General features: G+C 42.7%; 1 protein-coding gene across 1 annotated transcript in view; it reads left to right on the top strand.

Moving 5' to 3' along the window:
• AATF (apoptosis antagonizing transcription factor) overlaps nucleotides 1-18,334 on the top strand; it is a 115,454-nt gene that overhangs the window by 3,876 nt on the left and 93,244 nt on the right. The window contains exons 3-4 of the mRNA XM_003929069.3: nucleotides 498-908; nucleotides 1,381-1,518. Of these exons, the coding sequence (XP_003929118.1) occupies nucleotides 498-908; nucleotides 1,381-1,518 (549 nt within the window). The remainder of the gene's footprint in view (nucleotides 1-497; nucleotides 909-1,380; nucleotides 1,519-18,334) is intronic.

Raw genomic sequence — 18,334 nt, 5'->3', positions numbered from 1 at the left:
TCCCTTAGCATTTTAGAGATTGAACATGTGTAATGAATATATTTGTTGAATTGAATTGACTACAATGAGATATTTTTCCTCCTGATGCCGCAGTGCTTTAGTTGAAATGAATTATTTGGCTTAATATTTTTCTTGGCCGGGCGCGGTGGCTCAAGCCTGTCATCCCAGCACTTTGGGAGGCCGAGGCGGGTGGATCACGAGGTCAAGAGATCGAGACCATCCCGGTCAACACGGTGAAACCCCGCCTCTACTAAAAACACAAAAAATTTAGCTGGGCATGGTGGCACGTGCCTGTAATCCCAGCTACTCAGGAGGCCGAGGCAGGAGAATTGCCTGAACCCAGGAGGCGGAGGTTGCGGTGAGCCGAGATCGCGCCATTGCACTCCAGCCTGGGTAACAAGAGCGAAACTCCGTCTCAAAAAAAAAAAAAAAAAAAAAAAAATGTTTTTCTCCAGGTAACATCCATTTTTCTCTTTCTTCCCTCTCTTCCTGTTCAGATGAGGAAATATCTGATGAGGAAGGGTCTGGAGATGGAGGTTCAGAGGGACTGGGTCTGGAGGAATCTGAGGACGATGACCCGGGTGCTGCTGAGGAACAGGAGTCTAGGGACCATAGGGAGAGCAAGAAGAGCAGAAGCCGCTCTGCAAAAACCCCAGGCTTCAGTGTCCAGAGCATCCGTGACGTTGAGGAGTTTACCGAGGGAGTGGATGACCCTGGGAGCAGTGAGGAGGAGGAAGACGGCGAGAGTGGCATGGAAGAAGCGGGTGACGAGGAGGACTCCGAAGGCGAGAGTGACGAAGACAGGGCCGGGGACGGGAACAGCGAGGACGGTGGTGCGGTGATGACCTTCTCCGCGGCGAAAGTTTCCGAGGAAGTGGAGAAAGGAAGAGCCGTGAAGAACCAGATAGGTGTGTACGTGGTTTTGCTGATTGCCGGTTTTTTCAGAGTATCTGCATTTGGTCTACTTTTCGTGTGTTTGTTTTTGGCTATTCTCTCTCTCCTGTGTCCTTTCGATTAGTTTGTGACACGCCCCACTTACCTAGAGGCCTAAAGCCCTATTCCTGCATGCTTAGCCAGCCATTTCTGCACTGAGCTGCTTAGCGGGTTCTGCTCCAGTACTTCCGGCAACTGGGGAAGATTGAAGAGTGTTCTCTCCTCTCCTTGGGTTTTCCCATTCCCACTCTGCTGGAGCAAATATTTGCTTCGTAGATACTGAATTTATCTCCTGTAATAGAGAATGTTTGTTTCCATGGCATGAAACTGCTAAAGCCCAGGTGCTTAGAGACTGCTGTGGTCTTCTGTCCTTCCCCGCCCCTGCTACCTCACCCCTAGAACATTTTATTATTGAGGAATGGGATTCTCTTTTTTTTTCTTTCTCAGCACTGTGGGACCAGCTCTTGGAAGGAAGGATCAAACTGCAAAAAGCTCTGTTGACCACCAACCAACTTCCTCAACCAGATGTTTTCCCATTGTTCAAGGACAAAGGTGGCCCAGAATTTTCCAGCGCCCTGAAAAACAGTAAGAATACGTCTGTCCTCTTGAGATGCTTAAAACCACTTTGTCAGATGAAGACAGCTTTGATTGAAGTGAATCAGGAGCTTAGGCCATGTTTATTCTGCTTGCTTCTCTCCTGCTCTTGTTCTCCCCTCCCCATCCCCCTTTCGATTCTTTTTTTTTTTTTTGAGACAGAGTCTTGCTCTGTTGCTCAGTCTCAAGTTCAGTGGCGCAATCACCGCTTCCTATAGCCTTGGCCTTCTGGGCTCAAGCAGCCCTCCCCACCTCTATGATCCTCCCACCTTAGCCTCCCAAGTAGAAGGGACCGCAAGCATTGCACCACCACGTCTGGCTAATGTTTAGATGTATTGTAGAGGCGGTGTCTCACTGTGTTGTCCAGGCTGGTCTCGTGCTCCTGACCTCAAGCAGTCCTCCCAACTTTGTCTCCCAAAGTGCTGGAATTTGAGATGTGACCTACTGAGCCTGGCCCTGAGTTAATTCCTTAAAGCGCAGGGTCCGCGGTTTGAAAACCCACTGGTGTACAAAGGGAGAGAAAGAATGTCTAACTCAGCTCATTAAATTTGGTTGTATCATGTGCTTAAAAGATGCCTCCTGTGTTTGAGAGATTTTTAAAACAATGTGCTAAGATGATCTTATTTCTACCTTTGAATGGCATAGAGGACTGCAGAGGGAGGAACGCATTTTAGAGGAGAGTTACTGAGCTATAAAGAATTGTGGAAGAGAAAAGGAATTGAGAGACTGTTTGGTTCCCAGTGTCTTCATTTTACACATGAGAGGACTGAGACCCAGAATGACGTGCCCAAAGACTCCCTATCATGTAGGAGTCTTCCCTCTGGACCACACTGCCTCCTGTGTGCTGCGTGCCTGTGTGCCCAGTGGCACCGAAGGACTGGGCAGAGGGAGATTTAGGGTGAGTGCGCTGTGTCTGGGATATATATGTATCTTTTTTTAAAGATAGGCAGTCTTGCCACATTGCCCAGGCTGGTCTTGAACTCCTGGGCTCAAGCTGTCCACCTGCCTTGGCCTCCCAAACTGTTGGGAGTACAGGCGTGAGCCACTGCGTTCAGCTGGGGTCAGTATGTCTTCTTTGCCTGCTGAGACTCCGTGTTTTCATTTGTTCTTTTAACCGTGTTTTAATTTTTTATTTTTGGTGATGGAGACTCACTCTATGGCCTGGGCCTGAGTGCAGATGGCACAACCTCGGCTCACTGCAACCTTCACCCCTCCATGTTCAAGTGATTCTCCTGCCTCAGCCTTCCGAGTAGCTGGGATTACAGGTTCCTGCCACTATGCCCAGCTAATTTTTTGTATTTTTAGTAGGGACGGGGTTTTATCATGTTGGCCAGGCTGGTCTGGAACTCCTAACCTCAGGTGATCTGCCCGCCTTGGCCTCCCAAAGTGCTAGGATTTGAGGCATGAGCCACCACGCCCAGCCTGAAACTGAACTTTGCTAGTGTCATGGAGTAGGGTTGGAAGGGACTGAGAAGGTTGTCTAATTTGGCATTTGCCTGTAGGTAAAACCACCTTAAGCCATTCAAGATCAATGTATAGGATTTCCAGGGTAGGGAGTTCAGTGAATGTTTCTTGTAGGTGAACACCTGATGTAATTAGGAGTGGCTTCCCAGAGTCCAGGTTTTCTGTTTTGTGTGTTGCCACACTTGAAATGTGCTTCCTCCCCTGGGGGAAGTCTGGGCAGTCCTTCCAGAATCCGTGTGTAGCCTGGGAGGGTGAGGTGGGCTGTTTATATCCCCTCCCCTGTCTTTGCCTCCTTTCTCTCTCTCAAATAGATGTCAGATTGATGGTTTTCAAGTCTTTTGAGATTTTTGGAGCGCTTCTCTGCTATTTTTAGTGCCCTAGTACCCTACTTCCTCTTATGCCTTTGGAATGACACCTAGACTGCTCTAGATTAAATGTTTTAAATGTTTCACAGTAAGACCTTTTTCATTTTGTTCCCCATTCTTCTTGCTTGAGCCTTTTTTATTTTTAAAAATACATCTTAAAATATAGATATTTTAGGAGTTAGTCAGTGTCCAGTATAATGGACACATATTCTTGGATACCCTTTAATTTATTTTTTTTTATGAGGCAGGGTCTTGCTCTGTTGCCCAGGCTGGGGCAGTAGTGTGATCATAGCTCACTGCAGCCTCGAACTCCTGGGCTCAAGTGATCTTCCCGCCTCAGCCTCCCAAGTAGCTGGTACTACAGGCATGAGCCACCATGCCTGACTAATTTTTTCTTTTTTTGTAGAAATAGAGTCTCACTATGTTGACCAGGCTGGTCTCAAAACTCCTGGTTTCAAGTGATCCTTCCATGTTAGCCTGCCCAGAATGCTGGGATTACAGGTATGAGCCATCCTACCCAGCAATTTTGGTTCTTTAATCATTGTGATGTTATTTAACTTGTATTTTGTTCTGATCTTTTTACTCTTTCTTGTGCTTAACCAGTTGCCTCTTTGCCTCATTGGTGAATCTCAATTAATCTGTCAGTGTCTATTAATCTGACAGGGTGGGTTGTCGTGGAGGAGGAAGAAGAAGTTTGTTTGGTATTACAGATTCTAAGAATGGAGGGTAGGGAGATTTCTAGTGACCAGAATTTCTGTGAATTTGAAGAGCAGCTAATTTTTGTCTGTTTCAGTCTTCTTATGGCAATATGGCATAATATGTTGTATACTTCCCTTGGTAAACAGAGTTTAAGAAAAAAATACTGGCCAGGTGCGGTGGCTCACGCCTGTAATTCCAGCACTTTGGGAGGCTGATGTGGGCAGATCACCTGAGGTTGGGAGCTTGAGACCAGCTTAGCCAACATGGTAGAATGCCATCTCGATCAAAAATATAAATATTAGCCAGCCATGGTGGTGCACACTTGTAGTCCCAGCTACTTGGGAGGTTGAGGCAGAAGAATCACTTGAACCTGGAAGGCAGAGGTTGCAGTGAGCTGAGATCGTGCCATTGCACTTCGGCTAGGCAACAGAAAAAAAAGAGAGAGAGAGAAAATTCTTGGGCACATTACTTGGGATGACCAATTTATATGGTGCTATATATATAGCTGGTGAATTTGTACCAGCCCCAGAACAAACCCTGTGACTTACTGTCTTTAATTAAATCTCTTTTCAATTTGCTTGGTCTTACAGAGTCAGGTCAGACTGCCTTGGTTTAGATTTCATCTCAGCAATCGATTAGCCATGTGACCTTGGGCAAGTTACTTAACTTCACAGTAAAATGGGGATAATATGGTTGTGAGGATTAAAGGACGTAATCAATAGAAAGCATTAGCACAGTGTCTGGCACACATCTCACCATAAATGTTAGGTACTTGTCTTATCTTCTTCTGCTCAAAGGCATTTGGCACTGTTCAGCCATGTGAGCAATCACTCAATCGTTATCAGTATAATTGAGCATCACCAGTCTTCAGTATCTTTTACTTTTTTATTAGTATTTAGATTCTTTATATAATTTAAATTAACTAATTGTTCTGGAAAGTGTTATAGTTCACCAATACTTACAATGCAGTGTTGGCCTCTTAAAGACACTATGGAAAGATGGCTACAGATTTCCTTATTGCCAGAGCCAGCTACTACCTCCTTGACGTGTTTAACTTTGCCTTGAAATACTTTTCTTTGGCTTGGTGACACTACCTGACACTATTTGGGTTCTGCCTTTCTGTTCTCTTCCCTGATTCTTTTTGTATCCTCTCAATTTTCATTGCATTTAGAATCCTGTCTTCAGGTCGTGTTTTCTCAACATAGTCTCTCCTTGGCACTGTCACTTACTGTGATAGCCCTACTGTGGCCTCTAAAATAACAGACTTTTAGCTGTACTCTAGCCCCAGTAAACTCTTTTTTTTTTTTTTTTTTTTTTGAGATGGAGTTTTGCTCTTGTTACCCAGGCTGGAGTGCAATGGTGCGATCTCGGCTCACCGCAACCTCCGCTTCCTGGGTTCAGGCAATTCTCCTGTCTCAGCCTCCTGAGTAGCTGGGATTACAGGCACGCACAACCATGCCCAGCTAATTTTTTGTATTTTTAGTAGAGATGGGGTTTCACCTTGTTGATCAGGATGGTCTCGATCTCTTGACCTCGTGATCCACCCGCCTCGGCCTCCCAAAGTGCTGGGATTACAGGCTTGAGCCACCGCGCCTAGCCCCAGTAAACTCTTGAGCATCATGCCTTTGTAGCTCCAGCACCCTGAACTCTACTTTTCAGAAACTAAATGGCTCTCTTTCCTCTCCACACGCCATCCTAAACACATGAACTTAGTCCCCAGTCACTTTGCTGTTACATGTTGGTAATTTAAACTCTTGAACCATGGAAGTAATTTCAAAGACATCATCTGATGTTTTAGTGGCAGCATAAGTGGTAAGTCATGGAGTAATCTGAACAAAATTAGGGGTTTTCTGTGCACAAAACCATTTGTCTAAAAAAGTTTGCTTTTCCTTTCTTTTTTTTTGAGGCGGAGTTTCACTCTTGTTACCCAGGCTGGAGTGCAATGGCGCAATCTCGGCTCACCGCGACCTCCGCTTCCTGGGTTCAGGCAATTCTCCTGCCTCAGCCTCCTGAGTAGCTGGGATTACAGGCGTGCGCCACCATGCCCAGCTAATTTTTTGTATTTTTAGTAGAGATGGGGTTTCACCATGTGGACCAGGATGGTCTTGATCTCTTGACCTTGTGATCCACCCACCTCGGCCTCCCAAAGTGCTGGGATTACAGGCGTGAGCCACCGAGCCCGGCCTTGCTTTTCCTTTCTTTTAAAATTTTCTACAGCATTAGGAGGTATGTCTTTTATGTTGGTGGCAATGATATGTAAGGAAGAAGGTAAGTTAAGGAAATCTCAGCATGAGTTGTTTAAAACTTTTCATTGTGGAATATATTAAATTTATATAAAAGTAGAGAAACAGTACAGTGAGCCCCCATAGGCCTTTACCTGCTTAAGTGATAATCAGCTCATGGCCAGTCTTATTTCATCTGTAGCTGTAACGACCCCGCTTACCTTCTGGATTATTTTGAAGCAAATAATGCACATCCCCTCATCAGTAAAATTATAATACCATAATCCCACATAAAAACATTAACAGTAATTTAATAAACATAACTTGCCTGGCACAGTGGCTCATGCCTATAATCCCAACACTTTGGGAGGCCAAGGCAGGTGGATCATCTGAGGTCAAGAGTTGGGGACCAGCCGGGCGCGGTGGCTCAAGCCTGTAATCCCAGCACTTTGGGAGGCCGAGGCGGGTGGATCACAAGGTCAAGAGATCGAGACCATCCTGGTCAACATGGTGAAACCCCGTCTCTACTAAAAATACTGAAAATTAGCTGGGCATGGCGGCGCGTGCCTGTAATCCCAGCTACTCAGGAGGCTGAGGCAGGAGAATTGTCTGAACCCAGGAGGCGGAGGTTGCGGTGAGCTGAGATCGCACCATTGCACTCCAGCCTGGGCAACAAGAGCGAAACTCCGTCTCAAAAAAAAAAAAAAAAAAAAAAAAAGAGTTGGGGACCAACCTCACCAACATGGTAAAACCCCATCTCTACCGAAAATATAAAATAATTAGCTGGATATGGTGCCTGTAATCCCAGCTACTCGGGAGGCTGAGGCAGGAAAATTGCTTGAACACAGGAGGCGGAGGTTGTGGTGAGCAGAGATCACGTCATTGCACTCCAGCCTGGGAGACAGAGTGAAACTTCGTCACAAAAAACATAACTGATTTGGACGGGTGGCAAGTTGTGAGTGCATGTCTGTCTTTTTTTTTTTTTTTTTTTTCCCTCTTTTCTGTGAGACAAAGGGTCCGAGAAAGAGTATTTCTGTAGCAGGTACTCACTGTTTTCTTCAGAGTTTGCTCTATAGCTTTAAATGAAGTGATTAAAGAAGGCTAAACTTCAGTCATAACAAGTTGACCTTTTAGTGAAATGCATGTTATTAATGTATTTAATGAGATGCATTACAGACTGCAGTGAGCACCATGTTCATTACAGGTCTAAAATGCAGTATCGTTAAAGACCTTTAATAGAAACAATGGTTGACACTTTGATATTTCGCATCAGCAAAACATCCTAGAACACAGTATAATATAATATAAATACAGAGGCAGTACTAAGATTTTTTACTTGCCTAAGAGTATGAAAACAAATTTCACTATTAATAAATCATACTTTGTACCCTCTCATTTCCCACTTCATACTTACGCTCTCATATCTTTGTGGTCCTTCCATAAGACCCCCACTTATTTTGACTTGACTAAAATTTTTATTTTATTTTATTAATTTGAGATGGAGTCTCACAGTGTCACCCAAGCTGGAGTGCAGTGGCGCAGCCTCCACTCGCTGCAACCTCTGCCTCCCGGGTTCAAGAGATTCTCCTTCCTCAGCCTCCTGAGTAGCTGGAACTACAGGTGCATGCCACCATGCCTGGCTAATTTTTGTATTTTTAGTAGAGACGACAGGGTTTCATCATGTTGCCAGGCTGGTCTTGAACTCCTGACCTCAGGTGATCCACTCTGCTTGGCCTCCGAAAGTGCTGGGATTACAGACAGGCCTGAGACACTGTGCCCAGCGACTAGACTAAAATTTTTGATGGTAATTGGTCCTCAGCAATAATAGACACCTTAAAAAATAATGTTTTAAATTTTGCATAAGCTATGGGCAATTATGGAGTCTTGATAGATAATATTTTGTTTTGAAAGTTTTGCTTATTTTTAAGTAGACAGTACATTTACATTGTTCAAAATTCAAAAATACGAAGACTATACAGTGATAATCCTGTACCCCTGCCGCCCAGTACCCAATCCCATAAGCAACCAATTTTTATCAGCAGAATCCCCCCTGTAGCTTAGTTGCTTTAGGTGACAAATCCGTGAACACTTATTTCAGAGTTCTGTCAATTAACGCTTTATGGGTTCATGGCAGAGTTCTCACAACCATCTGTAGAACGTTGAAATATTTTTAATTGCTTGGGATGGGTTTAAGTATTGCTTGCGGAAAAGGCACTTGCAGCCTCCTCCAGAAGTGTAACGTTGTATAGGCTTAAAGACCCTTATTGTTGCAGACTTCGTCTAGCCAAGATGATGTGAATAAGATCGATCTTTTTGTTTCAGCCGATGGCTATCATTTTTTAAAATAGCTTCAGTGTTCTAATTATAAAAGTATGTCATGCTTATTTCAAAGATCAGAAAATACATAGAAGCATAACAAAGAAAATAAGGATTAGCTGTAATCCTACTGCCCAGAGATAACCATAGTTGTCATTTTGATGAATATCTTTCCAGACCTTTTCACGTGCACACACACACACACACACACACAAGCACACACCACGCTTAAAAAAAAAAAAATGGAATCATATAAATATGTACTATTTTCAAGCTTATTTTTTCTACCTAATTCATGTCAGTATATTTAGATGTACTCAGCAGTTTTAGGAGCTACAGAGTACTCTTTTTTATAGATTTGTTGCAATTTAGTTAACCAGTCTGTATTGATGAGTCTTAAGTTTATTCTAGCTTTTCGTTTGTATAAAACATGCTTTGATAAACATCCTTGTACATACATATTTGTGCAGTTTGTCTAAAAGTGGCACTGTCCAGTAGGAATATGATGCAAGCCACATGTAATTAAAAAATTTTTAATAACCACATTTTTTAAAAGAAATGGGTAAAATTAATTTTAGATTTATTTAGCCCAATATATCAAAAACATTTTAATATGTGATCAATATAAAAATATTAATGAGATACGTATTTTATATTCCTTTTTTCATGTTAAGTCTTTGAAATCCAGAGTATGTTCTGTAATCACATTTCATCTCAATCGGGACTAGACACATTTTGAGTGCTCAGTAGCCATGTGTAGCTAGTGGATACTGTATCAGATTGCACAGATCTACGTTCCCTGGAAATGTAGTTCCTGGGATGAAGGACCCGTACTTTTTTTTTTTTTTTTTGAGACAGAGTTTTCACTCTTGTTGCCCAGGCTGGAGTGCAACGGCACAATCCCAGCTCACTGCAACCTCCGCCTCCTGGGTTCAAGCGATTCTCCTGCCTCAGCCTCCTGAGTAGCTGGGATTATAGGCACCCGCCACCCCACCTGGCTAATTTTTGTATTTTTGGTAGAGACCGGGTTTCACCCTGTTGGCCAGGCTGGTTTTGAACTCCTGACCTCAAGTGATCTGCCCCCCTCAGCCTCCTAAAGTGGTGGGATTATAGGCTTGAGCCATGGCGCCTGGCCTTGTACATTGGTTTTTTAAAAAGGCTTTTAGAATGTATTGCCTAATTGGCCCCTAGAAGAATTGTAACAATATAAATTCTCATCTGTAACAGTTGTTTTCTTATGCTCCTACCTCCAAAAGGTATTATTGATCTGTTTTTCCTAAACTGTAGGTGGGAAATGAAGGCAATCATTTCTTGATAAATTTCTGGTTTGTATTTACATAATACCTGTTAGCATTGAAATAACATGTGCTGTGTTTTATCTTTGTGTTAGAGAGTAGTGAGTTCTGTGTAGGAAGACTTTCTGTCCCTTTTGAGCTACAGCTTGGTCCAACTTAGTTAATTAGGCATTTATATAATACAGAGAGTAAAGCTGGATCACAGATCAAGAGCTTTTCCAAAGTCACCAGGTGGTGGAACCAGAAGGGGAGTGTCAGATTCTTATGCACTGATTCTACCTACCATGAGAAGATGGGTCACAGAGCCGTGGGAGCTAAGGGCAGCATAAAAACTACTGATAGCAATCTAGCTAGGAAATTCATTTTACTGTTTTGGGGTTAGGTTTCTCAGGAGTGAGAGTTGTCTTCAGCACCAGAAACAATTTTTTTTTTTTTTTTGATTGCTCCATAGACAGGGCAGGGCTATCCCATAGGCAGAGTGACCCAGAGTAGCTCAGAAAAATAATTTTTAATAGTAATGAGTTAGATAAGAAAGTTGCCCTAACTTGGAGTAGCTAGTAGTTCCATGGCAGGATCACTGTGTCACTATATTCGTGGTGAAGTTGTATATATCATTGCATGATGGAGCCTCTTTATACGTGCATTTAATTAACTCAGACATAACTATATGTGCCTGACCAAAAGAAAAAGAGGGAGAGGCTGGGCACAGTGGCTCATGCCTATAATCCCAGCACTTTGGGAGGCCGAGGCAGGCAAATCACCTGAGGTCAGGAGTTCGAAACCAGCCTGGCTAACATGGGGAAACCCCATCTCTACTAAAAATACAAAAAAATTAGCCAGCTGTAGTGCCTGATGCCTGTAATCCCAGCTACTTGGAAGGTCGAGGCAGGAGAATAGCCTGAACCCGGGAGGTGGAGGTTGCAGTGAGCCAAGATCATACCATTGCACTCCAGCCTCGGTGATAACAGTGAAACTCTGTCTCAAAAAAAAGGAAAGAGAAACTGTTTATATAGTGCCAATAATTCTGTCTGCCATTTTATTCATGGAGTATGCATGAAATGGCAGATGGAATCTTTTATTGTCTTGGCTATTTTTTGTTCTTGGGTACCTCTTTACTGAGCATCAATAAACAGAATATCTTTCTAGTGCTTAAAGTTACAGCATGCAGTCTTTGTAGGACGGTTCCTAAGTAGAATCATCTATGTTTAATTGACAAAGTGCTGTATGGGCTGATGTCTGAGGGGAAAGACTGTTCAGCTTACTGAAAGGCAGCACAGTTCTGTATATTGTGGACAATATAAGGGATTTTCAAAGTGGTTTTCTTCCAACTTGATTTTTTGCTTTATGCTCGGACTTTAGAACCTAATTGCTGCATAAGATGATACTCTATTATTTATGTCTTAAAATCTCTTCTTAAATTGTTTTATTAAAATCACACAGGAATAAGATAAATATACAGAAGCCTTCAGGAAGACAATACTCCTTTGACATTCAGTGTCATTTGTTTTACTTCTGTAGTTTTACATAATTTGTTTATATCTCTGTCTTGATTTATTTATTCTCCAATATGAAAGGTGAGACTGCTGCTAACGGAAGTAAGATGGGGATTGAGAATTGACCATCTAGCAACATGGTGGGCATCCTTGATGAAGTTTGATGGAGTGGTAGGCTTACAGCCTTGACTGGGATGAGTTTAAGAGAGAATGGAGTGGCTGAGCACAATGGCTCACACCTGTAACCCTAGTGCTTTGGGAGGCCGAGGTGGGGGGATCACTTGAGCTCAGGAGTTCAGGACCAGCCTAGGCAACACGGTGAGACCCTGTCTCAATTTTAAAAATTAATTTAAACAATATGAAACAAACAAAAAAGAGAGAATGGGGAAAATGAAATAGTAAGTTTAGGCAACTCTTTGAAGGGATACTGCTTTCAAGAAAAGCAGAGAAGGCCGGGCGCGGTGGCTCAAGCCTGTAATCCCAGCACTTTGGGAGGCCGAGGCGGGTGGATCACGAGGTCGAGAGATCAAGACCATCCTGGTCAACATGGTGAAACCCCGTCTCTACTAAAAATACAAAAAATTAGCTGGGCATGGTGGTGCGTGCCTGTAATCCCAGCTACTCAGGAGGCTGAGGCAGGAGAATTGCCTGAACCCAGGAGGCGGAGGTTGCGGTGAGCCGAGATCGCGCCATTGCACTCCAGCCTGGGTAACAAGAGCGAAACTCCGTCTCAAAAAAAAAAAAAAAAAAAAAAAGCAGAGAAATGGGACATTAGATGGCAAAGGATGTGGTCAAGAGAGGGGTGTTGCCGGGCGCGGTGGCTCAAGCCTGTAATCCCAGCACTTTGGGAGGCCGAGGCGGGCGGATCACAAGGTCAAGAGATCGAGACCATCCTGGTCAACATGGTGAAACCCCGTCTCTACTAAAAATACAAAAAATTAGCTGGTCATGGTGGCGTGTGCCTGTAATCCCAGCTATTCAGGAGGCTGAGGCAGGAGAATTGCCTGAGCCCAGGAGGCGGAGGTTGCGGTGAGCCGAGATTGCGCCATTGCACTCCAGCCTGGGTAACAAGAGTGAAACTCCGCCTCAAAAAAAAAAAAAAAAAAAGAGAGGGGTGTTTTGCTTGCTTGTTTTTAAGGTGAAATATCAGCATGTTTGTATGTTGATAGGAATACCCAGCAGAGAGAAGGAAATTGATGCAGGAGGGAGGGGGACATCTGCTGTCACAGCGTCCTAGAGTGGGTGACTGGAGATGGAGTGGAGATGGGCCAGTTCACAAGGGTGCTTTAGATAGATGGCAGTATAGACTGTCTCAGTCTGGCAGGTGGGAAAGGAACATATAAAGAGACTCAGGTGGAGTCTGTGGAAATTCTCTTTGAGTTGTTCAATTTTCTTTGAAATAGAAACCAAGGTCATATGTTTCGAATGAGGAATGGAGAAGACGTAGTGGGAATTTTGAGGAGAAAGTATGAAATTGTCATTTCATCTTCTTTCCACTACAGTTTTACATTCTGCCCTGCAACTACAATGAGGATTCCAGTGCTTTATTTATATGTTGACCCAGAGTGGAAACCCAGTAAACTAGCTGGGTGCGGTGGCTCGCACCTGTAATCCCAACTCTTTGGGAGGCCAAGGCGCATGGATCACCTGAGGTCAGGAGTTTGAGACCAGCCTGACCAACATAGTGAAACCCCGTCTCTATTAAAAATACAAAAATTAGTTGGGCATGGTGGCACGTGCCTGTAATTCCAGCTACTCAGGAGGCTGAGGTGGGAGCCTCACTTGAACCCAGAAGGTGGTGGTTGCGGTGAGCCAAGATCATGCCACTGCACTCCAGCCTGGGCGAAAGAGCAAGGCTCTGTCTTAAAAAAAAAAAAATAATAATAATAATAATAATAATAAACTGCATTTACAGTGTAATTACCATGTAAAGAAGGTAGACTGCTAGGACAGGGGAGCATTGGAAGATTACATTTTCTTCCCTGTTTTTTCAGCCATGGCACCTCGCTGATTCAAAGGAGAATATTCCTAGTTCAAGTTTTTATTTGCTCTCCATTACTTGCTTAAAATCATGCTATTTTTAGTCTGCTTCCTATTAATTTATTGTTTTTCCCCTTAGTTTTCTAATTTTTTGCCCCCCCCCCCCACCCTTATGGCTCGGTTTTATCATCTCAATCCTTTTTTTCCTAAACTGTCAATCATGCCGTGTCTTGTGTTAAATGTTCCATTTTGAGCTGGTTGTTCTCTGTGAGTAGTGCACAGCTGTACTCAGGCCTCTCTTTCATCGCTCTTCTGGAAAGAGCTACTGCTTTTGGGCTTTCAGGCTCTCTTCTGTTATCTCAGTTTACTCCATCAGTTTGCTGCCAAACATGCATGAGATTAAGTTATCTGAGTGCTTGTAGGTGTGAAAATACTCTACCCTCATTCCTCATTGATATATTCTTGTTTGATTGGGTAGACCTTTCTAGATTGAAAATTACTTTCCCTCAGAATTAGAAAGTATTGCCTGTTACTGGTTTCCTCTTGCTGCTGTAACAAATTACCACAAGCTTGGTGACTTAATAGCACACACATTGATTATGATATTCTGGAGGTCACAAGTCCTAAAATCAAGGTGTCAGCAGGGCTTTGTTCCCGGAGGATCCAGGGGAGAAATCTATTTGCTTGCCTCTTCCACCCTTTGTAGGCAGCCACATTCTTTACCCATGATCCTCTTCCATCTCCAAAGCAATTCCATCTTTCCACCCTCTCCTTTCCTGACTCTGACCCTGCTGTCTTCCTCTTACAACGACCTTTATGATCACATTGTACCCACCTGGCTTATCCAGGATAATCTCCCCATCTCAAGATTCTTAATTTTATCTACAGAGTCCTTTTTGATTTGTGGATATGTTACTGACAAAAGCCACTTTCACATGTTCTGGGGTTTAAGATGTAGTTAGCTTTTGGGGAGTGTTATTCAGCCTACCATGTGCCTTATTGTCTTCTACCATACTGGTGTTTTCCGTTGACAAGGTATAAATCTTGTTCCTTTGTATATGACTTATTTTTGCTCTCTGGACATGTTTGTGATCATCTTTTGATTATTTTTTTCTGTATTTGTATTCTTTATCAAGAGAGGGCCTTGGTCTGTTACCCAGGCTGGAGTGCAGTGGTGCAGTTATGGCTCACTACAGCCTTGAACTCCTGGGCTCATGACCCTCCCTCCCACTTCAGCCTCCCAAGTACCTGGGCCTCAGGTGCATACCACCACATCCAGCTAATTTTTTTCTTTGTTTTTTATTTTTTGTAGAGATGGAGGTCTTGCACTGTTCCCTAGGCTGTCTTTATTCTTGATTTTTTGAAATTGCCTGAAGGGATGTCTAAGTATGGATCATTTTTTCTGTATTATGCAAAACGTTTACCAGTAAGTTATGAAGACTGGGGTCCTTCAGTTTTGCGAAAATCTTTTCTAATATTTCTTTGATAATTTCCTTCCTTCCATTTTTTCTGTTCTCTTAAGATTTTAAGCCTGGATTAGCGTTGTATCGCTTATGTGTTATTTAACATTTTCCATCTTTTTGTGATTTTACCATGTTTATGTTCTGATTTTTTGAAGCTGATTTCCAGATTAGAAAAAATTTTTTTTTTAATTTTTGTTTTAAGCCACTAAGTTCATGTTTTATTTTATTTTAAGATAGGGTCTTGCTGTGTTGCCTAGGCTGGAGTGTAGTGATGTGATCATAGCTCACTACAGCCTCAAACTCCTGGGCTCAAGTGATGCCCCTGCCTCAGCCTCCCAAGTAGCTGGGAATACAGGTGTGCACCACCGTTCCTGGCTAATTTAAAAAAATTTTTTAGTGGAGATGAGGTTTCACTATGTTGCCCAAGCTGGCCTCCCTCCTTAGCTTCCCAAAATGCTGAATTACAGGTGTGAATTGCCATGCCAAGCCCAAAGTTTTCTTTTTAAATCATATTTTTAATCTTTAAGGGGTCTTTTGTTTCCTGAGTGTTCCTTTTCTGTATAGTTAATAAGAGTATATTATGTAAATTTAAGGTTTTTTTGTTTTTGTTGTAAAGTCATTTTAATTCCTGGAATTGTTCCTGTCTCTACCAGGTTTTTTATTTATCTTGGACATTTTCCTTTTTGCAGGGGAAGGGAGGGAGGGGATAGAGATGGGGTTGCCCACCATGTTGCCAGGCTGATCTCAAACTCCTGGCCTTAAGTGATCCTCCTGCCCTGACCTCCCAAAGTGCTAGGATTACAGGCATGAGCCACTGTGCCCTCATTTTAAGAACTGTATCCGGGCTGAGCATGGTGGCTTAACGCCTGTAATCCCAGCACTTTGGGAGGCCGAGGCAGGTGGATCACGAGGTCAGGAGATCGAGACCATTCTGGCTAACACAGTGAAACCCTGTCTCTACTAAAAATACAAAAATTAGCCGGGCATGGTGGCATGTGCCTGTAGTCCCAGCTACTTGGGAGGCTGAAGCGGGAGAATTGCTTGAACCTGGGAGGCGGAGGTTGCAATGAATTGAGATGGCACCACTGCACTCCAGCCTGGGCGACAGAGCAAGACTTAGTCTCAGGAAAAAATGTGTTCCTAGTTATAAATGTATACAATTGAAAGAGTTGGATAATTCTAGGAAGCTTGTTATGAAAACCAGTAGTTGGCTATTTGTGTGTATCACCTCTGTATCATAACCCTTTCCCCTGAAGCAACAATTATATTTTAAGTTATTTTGTTATACCTTTTTATTTTTTTTAAATTCATGGATTTCTCTAATTCACATGGTTTGTTTCTACTTGATTTTTCAGTTTTAGGCATTACCTGTAGACTCCCCTTTATAAAAATGAAGATTTAGCTCTTATTCCTGCTACACTCATGCATACTTTCTGGTTATGTTGTTAATTTGTCTCTTCATGGTTATATTGTCGTCTGGTTAGATCAGTGTTCAGTATTTATTATGTCTGTAAATACTTCTCACAGCTGAGCCACGTAATAAATATACTATAATTATTTTCCTTTCCCATATATTGTTTTGTTTTCTAGACTTAATTATTATGTTTGTTTAGTTTTCTATGTAGTAATTCAAGCCCAAACTTTTCTCCTGTTAGCTAAATCTCAAATCTTAAGTTGTGTCAAATATTGTGCCAGTTTATGCTCCTTAAGAAGTCTCTCCCAGAGCTTTTCGGCCTGCTCTCGTCTGGCCTGTTCACCTTCTCAGGTATCCAGCTGTCATGCTGGGATCTGCCTTCACCGTCATCCTGGGGGTTACCTTAGCTTCTTGCTTCTGTGGATTTATTCCAGAGTCTTTCTTGTCTGCTTCCAAGTTTTGTTTCGTACTGTCTCATAGCTTGCTGAGAAAGGGTGTGTGGGAGGTAAATGTTTTTAGACTTCAGTTGTCTTTTGAAAATACCTTTATTCTATCATCATGATTGATTGATTGATTGTATATAGAATTCCATAGAATGTTACATTGTATTCTAGCTTCTAAAGTTACAATTGGTAAGTCAGAGTTGTTCTGATTCCAGATCTTGCTTTTTTTTTTTTTTTTTTTTTTTTTTTTCCTTTTTGGAAACTGCAGACTTTTCTTTGTCCACAGAATTCTGAAATTTCTTAATGAAGCACTGTAGTGTAGATCTGTTCTTGTCTGTTGTTCGGAGCAGTTGGAGGGTCTTTTCAATCTATAAATTCATATCTTTCAGTCCTGGAAAATTCTCTTGAAATTATTTGGTTTTGTATTTTCTCTCCTGTATTTCCTTCCTCTCTCTCCTCTCTCTTTCTGGGAGGCCTGTTATCTGACATCAGACTATTTCTGTGATTCTTTTTCGCTTCAATTTTTTATCCCTCCCTCTCTCATCTAAGACATTGCCTCAGCTTTATTTTCAGTCCTTTCTATTGAGTTTTAAAACTTTCTTCTACCATTTTCTTTCTCTTTCTTTCTTTTTCTTTCTTTTTTTTTTTTTTTGAGATAGGCTTTCACTTTGTCACCCAGGCTTGAATGCACTGGCTCAATCTCAACTCACTGCAGCCTTGGCCTCCTGGGCTCAAGCAGTCCTGCCTCAGCCCCACAAGTAGCTGGGACTACAGGTGCATGCCACCATGCCTGGCTAATTTTTTATACTTTTTGTAGAGATGAGGTTTTCCCATGTCGGCCAGGCTACTCTCGAATTCCCAAGCCCAGGTGATCTTACCTGCCTTGGCCTACCCAAGAGCTGGGATTACAGGCATGAGCCACTGTGCCTGGCCTCTTCTATGATATTTTAATTTTATTTTATTTGTTATTTGGGTTTGGTTGTTTTTTTTTTTCTTTTTTCAAGACAAGGTTCCACTCTTTCACCTAGGCTGGAGTACAGTGGTGTGTGATCATAGCTCACTGCAGCCTCGAACTCCTGGGTTCATGTTATCCTCCTGCTTTAGCCTCCTGAGTAGCTAGGACTACAGGTGCATGCCGTCCCACCTGGCTATTTTTTATTTTTTGTAGAGATGAGATCTCGTTGTGTGGCCCAGGCTGGTCTTGAACTTCTGGCTTCAAGTGATCAAGGGATCCTTCTTTCTCAGCCTGCCAAAATGCTGATATTACAGGTGTGAGCCCCAGCGCCTGGCCTATGTGTGGTCTTCCGGGATAGTCTGTTTCCTCCAAGCTGCCTTTTTTTTTCTTTTCCTTTAACTCCTGTATAACATGTTACATGTTTTTCTCAGATACTTGGTGATCCTTTGAGCTCTCTGTTGATTTTTAAGTGTAGCATACCAGAAAGTTGATTGGGAACTTTGTGTGTTGGATGGGGCTTTTAGTGTGTGGTTTCCATTGTAAAGCAATCTGTCTGGGCCATTTTGGGAAAATTCCCCGATGGCAGTATCTTTAGATGTTTGCTCTTTTTGAGGTCAAAATCTAGAGGACTTCCAGTTTCCTGCCTGGTAGCCAACATTCTAGGAGTGAGTAGGCTTGGGGATCTCGACATTCAATCT

This window comes from Saimiri boliviensis, chromosome 17 (assembly GCF_048565385.1).
Source record: "Saimiri boliviensis isolate mSaiBol1 chromosome 17, mSaiBol1.pri, whole genome shotgun sequence".
Classification (NCBI taxonomy): Eukaryota; Metazoa; Chordata; class Mammalia; order Primates; family Cebidae; genus Saimiri; species Saimiri boliviensis.
Note: the sequence above shows the minus strand (reverse complement) of the source record. Positions and strands in the feature narration are given on the sequence as shown.